Source organism: Orycteropus afer, unplaced genomic scaffold (genome assembly GCF_000298275.1).
Source record: "Orycteropus afer afer isolate SDZICR_OR568_19922 unplaced genomic scaffold, OryAfe1.0 scaffold00084, whole genome shotgun sequence".
Taxonomy (NCBI): Eukaryota; Metazoa; Chordata; class Mammalia; order Tubulidentata; family Orycteropodidae; genus Orycteropus; species Orycteropus afer.
In genome coordinates, this window is record NW_006921671.1 from 10,462,663 (window position 1) to 10,468,395 (window position 5,733).

The 5,733-nt window shown below is 39.9% G+C and overlaps 1 protein-coding gene across 1 annotated transcript in view; it reads right to left on the reverse strand.

Moving 5' to 3' along the window:
• Positions 1-555: 555 nt before the first annotated feature.
• LOC103197855 (fibroblast activation protein alpha) overlaps positions 556-5,733 on the reverse strand; it is a 127,379-nt gene continuing 122,201 nt past the window's right edge. The window contains exons 22-26 of the mRNA XM_042781075.1: positions 5,039-5,138; positions 3,286-3,350; positions 2,701-2,773; positions 2,363-2,436; positions 556-657 (exon numbers count right to left, since the gene is read on the reverse strand). Of these exons, the coding sequence (XP_042637009.1) occupies positions 556-657; positions 2,363-2,436; positions 2,701-2,773; positions 3,286-3,350; positions 5,039-5,138 (414 nt within the window). The remainder of the gene's footprint in view (positions 658-2,362; positions 2,437-2,700; positions 2,774-3,285; positions 3,351-5,038; positions 5,139-5,733) is intronic.

Here is a 5,733-nt window from a genome sequence, read left to right on the forward strand (position 1 = left end):
TACTCATGTCAAACTTGATTCATTGCATTTTCTATACAGTGCTTTTGTGTTCAGAGCCATTAGCCGTTCTAGCATTTGGAATTCTAATTACGAAAATTCAAAACTTCTTTCAGATTCTTCTCTTTCCCGACTGCACTAATATTAATATCATGTACTCTCCTAACGCTTCTTTTCATGAAAAATAAAATAAAATACCAACAACAACAATAAAAAAAAGAAACCGACCTAGAACCTGAAATCAATGAACACAGACAAAATGATAGCACTTTAACTTCTGCCTTTATTTTTTCCTTTAAACAAACAGGTGATAAAGCACTGTACCCATAGCAAAATGTATGGCTCTCTTTGCTCCTCTTTCACAGAGTACCAGGAAATGTAAACAATATTTAGGTTAACTTCCGAGTCCCCCTAATTTTCTTTTATCAATCTGTAGAACAACCTTTATGTATTTGTTTATACAATATTTCCACAGCACAAAGAATAAAACAAGCAAACGGCCTGAGGCATTTACATGAAGTTTTAAGATTGTGATAGAGGTTTGTATCTGCATCATTTTTAGTCTGACAAAGAAAAGCATTGCTTTAGGAAATGGGTCATGTGGGTGTATAAGTGGTTTGTGGACAGGCCGGAAATGCCATGGTTCTGGTCAGAGTACCACTGAAACACAAAGAAAAGACACCAGTTTAATTTCTGCAGTCCCAAATTGCATCTAGCTTGGACTTTTCCTCTGCTCTCAAGACCTGATGACTTATCTAATACTATGGAAAAAATTCTACCTAAGAAGACTTGAATTAGTAAGAGAAAGCAATTGACATCTAAGTGTTCAGAATGGAAGCATTTAAAATACGTTTTCTTAACCTTCACTATGATTTCATATTCTTTAAGTTGATATTTCAGATCTCTGTGGTTGAGCTAATGAGCTCTGATGGTACAGTGGTAAGGCATCTGGCTGCTAACCAAAAGGTCAGCAGTTCCAACCCACCAGCCTCTCACAGGAGAAAGATGAGGCAGTCTGCTTCTGCAAAATTCTACAACCTTGGAAACCCTACAGGGCACTTCTACTCTGCCCTATAGGTTCATTAAGAGTCGGAATTGACTTGAAGGTTTGGGTTTGGTGATTGAGCTTTCACAGCATCCCAGGGAATCAGGAAGCATGGATTCCAGACCTGGCACTTTGCTTCTCTGGAGCTTGGTTTCCTCATTTGAACAACAATGGCATTGGATTTGATTTTCCCCTAAGGTCTTTCCTGCTCAAAGATTTCATGAGGCCTTTAGGCTGAGATTCTAATTCTTTCCTGTTGCAGAAAACCCACAACACATATAACCATAAACACCCTTTTATATGGTTTAAAAAAAGTGGTGTAAGAAAAAGGGAAGATAGAATAATAAATTTAAACTTTGTTGTTGGTGGGATGCCAGCAATATTATTTTTTCACTGAATAAAGATGGCCAATGGTCATGATGTAAGTGTTTGCTATGTACTTACTAGGTTGCATTTGCTTTAGAATCACAATAAAAACTGCCAGAAACATCTCACTTCACCCTTTGTAAATAATTTAAAAAATTCCAAAAATAAGAGTTGTCTTTCATGGGTTCTTATGCAATCAATATAGGGCAATGTAAGGAGAAATTATGTCCACTGAAGAGGGGAAAATGTAGCTAAGAGGAGCTATCTCCCTAGCCTTGGCCATTGCCTTGTTTTCCTCTCTGTTTCCATTTCCCATTCCATATGCAACCTGGCTTTTACAGGTAGCTCAGTTATGCATTCACTCAGCAAACATTTGAGTTTCTATGATGGACCAGAAAAACCAAACCAAACACACTGCTTTTGAGTCAGATCCGATTCATAGTGACCCCTCCTTGGGTTTCTGAGGCGGTATCACTACGGAAGTAGATTGCCCAATCTTCACTGACCATATGTAGATGAAAAGGTTCTCTAACCCTTGATGGAGCTGTACTACTTCAGGGAGCCAATGAGGTCTCAGATGACATTCTGCAATTTTTTTCTTATTGAACAATCTTCTAGCTGCTTTGAGACTCATATTCCAGGTTTTGCAGGGGCTCTAAGCACCTAGCTACACCTATAGGATCACAAAACTATTGGGTATTTGAGCCAGATTTTCTCATCCCATGGACCTCTTTATTGTACATATAACTCAACTGGAACCCCAAGAGGTGAAATGGCTTGCTTAGGATCCCTCAGGGAGTTAAAGAAAGATACAAGATCGGCTTGGTAATGTTCTGTCTATTCCACCTGTACCTTCTTTATAAGGTTTTACTTAAAGAAAGTTAGATAATAAAATTTCTTCTTTAGGCTTGGGGGTCTAAGGCTGTGAGTACTGAGTAAAATGAAATTATGTACCATTGCCTGGAAATCCACTTGAGCATTAACCAGAGCTTTAGCAATCTGTGCTGAGTTTTGAAAGTGCACATTATCTGCAACAAAGAAAGAGAGAGTTAAAGTGCTGCTAAATACCAGAAAGCATAGAGTGACAATGTATTGCCTGGAAATGAACACCAACAATTATCTAGTCATGCAGTTGACATTGTCAGCAGTGAGTAATCACACTCATTTATGGAAATGTCCCTGACTCTTAGGTACTGACCCCAAGCATAGGCATAGGAGGATGCTTAATGTTTCTTAAACAAAGTGATGCTGGCTCAGTATTTTTATGTGTAAGAGTCTTGCTTAAACCTCACCATCTGCTGTTCCGTGGATGAGAAGATAGTCTACATTTCTGAAATATTCTGCTCTTGCCATCACAGTTGAATTCTGGAAAAGAGAAAAAATTAACATTTTAGTTGCTGCAAGTTCTAATAGAAAACTAGTTAAATCATTGTGCAATGGACTTAGCACCAATACTGAAATTATGTATTTCTTTGGTTGATAAATATTTAAGAGTCAGAGCAACACATTTTCATCATCATTTGCATTACTTCCATCTGATTCTTAGTTTGAAGAACTGAAAGTTTATGTGTCATATGTTACATATGAGTGAGACCTTAGGCATAAATGATGCCTGCTCAAGCTGTGTAGGGGCTGGGGGTGGGGAGGAGGATGAGGAAAGGTAGTTTAGGGGATGGGGGATGGGGAAAGAAAGACTAGAATCCCAAAGGAGAAAATTCCTTTCTAAGTGAGATGTTTTCCAGTTAACAAAAGGATCATCACATTTGCTTAGGGACCCAGAATTAAAACTATAAACTCTGACTGACTGCTTTAGAATTCTTTAGCACATGTGAAAAAAAAAAAAAATTAATGACTTAAATACAATAGAAAATGCTTACTTTGTAGTGCTCAAGATTATCATCCTTTGTTGGGAGACCCATGAATCTCTCTGTGTAGATGGAGGCTATAAAATATATAAGAATAAGTTGTTTGTGTATAATAACGTCATTATCCAATGAAGCCTCCTGGTTTAATAACTGCTTCTCAGTTTGCCTACAACCGTTGCAGCTTTTACTTTATTGTAATGCTCCTCCAAAGTCATTCCGAGGGTTAGCCTCAAGGAATGTGCCTCATCTCTGGGATTGGCCTCAATGGGGCTAGAGAGATAACAGAGGAAGAGTTTTTGAAACTGGAGCAACTAACATTAGAAAGAGTGGTCTTAAGCTTCTTCACTTCTACCCAAAACCCTTCAGGGAGGGGCAGAAGGAATTTTAAGGTAGGAAAGTGACCCTGTAGAATGGCCTTAAACCAAAAACCAAATGGATCCGGCTCACAGCGACCTCTCCTTGGGTATCCAAAGCGGTATCACCACGGATGTAGATTGCCTAACCTTCCTTCTGAGGAGTGGCTGGTTGGGTTTGAACCACCAGCTTTCTGATTAGCCGTCAAATACCTTAGGCACTGTGCCACCAGAGCTCCCAGAATGGCCTTGTTGTTGTTGTTGTTGTTATGTGCCGTCGAGTCGGCCCCGACTCATAGCGACCCCTCCTTGGGTTTCCGAGGCAGTATCACTACGGAAGTAGGATTGCCCAACCTTCCTTCCGAGGAGTGGCTGGTGGGTTTGAACCGCCAGCCGTCTGGTTAGCAGGCAAGTGTCTTAGCCACTATGCTACCAGAGCTCCCAGAATGGCCTTAGTATATATTAAGATAAATGGCAAATGCAGACACTTCTAGTACTTTTGTTACAGTTGCTAGTTGACATAGAGTCAATTCTGACTCCGGGGGACCCAATGTGTGCTGAGTAAAACTACTCCATAGGGTTTTCAAGTCGGTGACTTTTCAGAAGCAAATAGCCAGCCCTGTCTGTCTTCGAAGGTGCCTCTGAATGGGCTTAAACTGTCAACCTCTTGGATGGATGGACGGTAGTTAATTGCTTAACTATTTGTGCCACTAATGACTCCTTTAGAGTGTTTACTGATGTCTTAATCCATCTGGGATGGAAATATGCCCTCCAAACCTTCCTCTTCCACTTTTTCTTTTTTCTGAATGAAGATTTCCTACAGGTCATAATTATCCCATTTCTCTCCAACATAGAGAAAAGGCTCTGATGAAAGCTTATTTCTTGTACAATTATTAGTGTTACTTCAAATAATTAATGTTGCGTTGATTTTAATCATAAAAATAGGCACATACTGGAAGGAGGTGTAATTCTCAAAGAAATGTTTTGTTTCTCTGATTCTGGGAGCAGTGGAGCTGGCAGCAGCAAACTGTGGTGTGGAGGTGAATTGCTTGCCATCGGGCCTGAATTTGAATAAGAGGTGCTTAAAAGCTAGTGTGACTGCAACTATGTCCCTGCAAAAACATTGAATTAGCTCTGATTTCAAAGATTTGGCTCAGCAGGGAGCACAAGGTTTCTGGGAGAGAGTAAAATTTACTGGATTATGGAAGAGCCCTTCCTAACGCTTAAAAATGTCTTGGATTGTTACAATGTGATTGTAATGAATCATATAAACAACCTTATTTATAGATTATATTCTCCCCTGTGATGCTGGGGTGAATTTTACTGCATAATTTGTTTTCCTAGCAACTTCAAATATAGAGTAATTATGTGTTAAATGTTTTCACGGCAACATTTATGAAAAGTTTCCATACCATAATATTCCCAGCTGGAGACTGGAGCCACTGCTATTCCACATCTGAAAAGACCGGTTCCGGATGCAAGGGCCAGCGATGAAACATAACCGCCATAGGACTGTAGAGACATTGCTGTACATCAGCCTCTGATTTACCTGCCTAAACTCTTCTCCGTATTTTTATAGCAACTCTACTCTTAATAAAGGCATATGGAAGCTGGGTGGTAAGGATTAAAAAAAAAAAATTGCCATCAAGTTAACTCTGACTCTGATGACCCCATGTGAGCCACAGTACAGCTGTGCTCCATAGGAGATCATCAGACCTTTTCCCAAGGTGCCTCTGAGTGAACTTGATTTTAGCAACGGAATGTGTTAACCATTTGCACCGCCCATGACTCCAAACCAGTTGTCAAGTAGACTCCAGCTTAAGGGTGGATAAATTGCTATCCTGCACCCTCAGCAACAAACCCCAGCAGACAAAACAGTAATTTTACCCTAATATGTTACAGAGGAGCCCTGGTGGCACAGTGGTTACCAGATCTGCTGCTAACTGAAGGGTTTGAGCTCACCAGCCACTTCCAGGAGAAAGATGTGGCAGTCAGCTTCCATAAAGAATGTTGTTGTTAAACTCCAGATGGATCAAAGACTTAAATGTGAAACCTAGAACTATACAGTTTCTCAAGGAAAATTTAGGCTCAAACTTAAGGGCCCTAA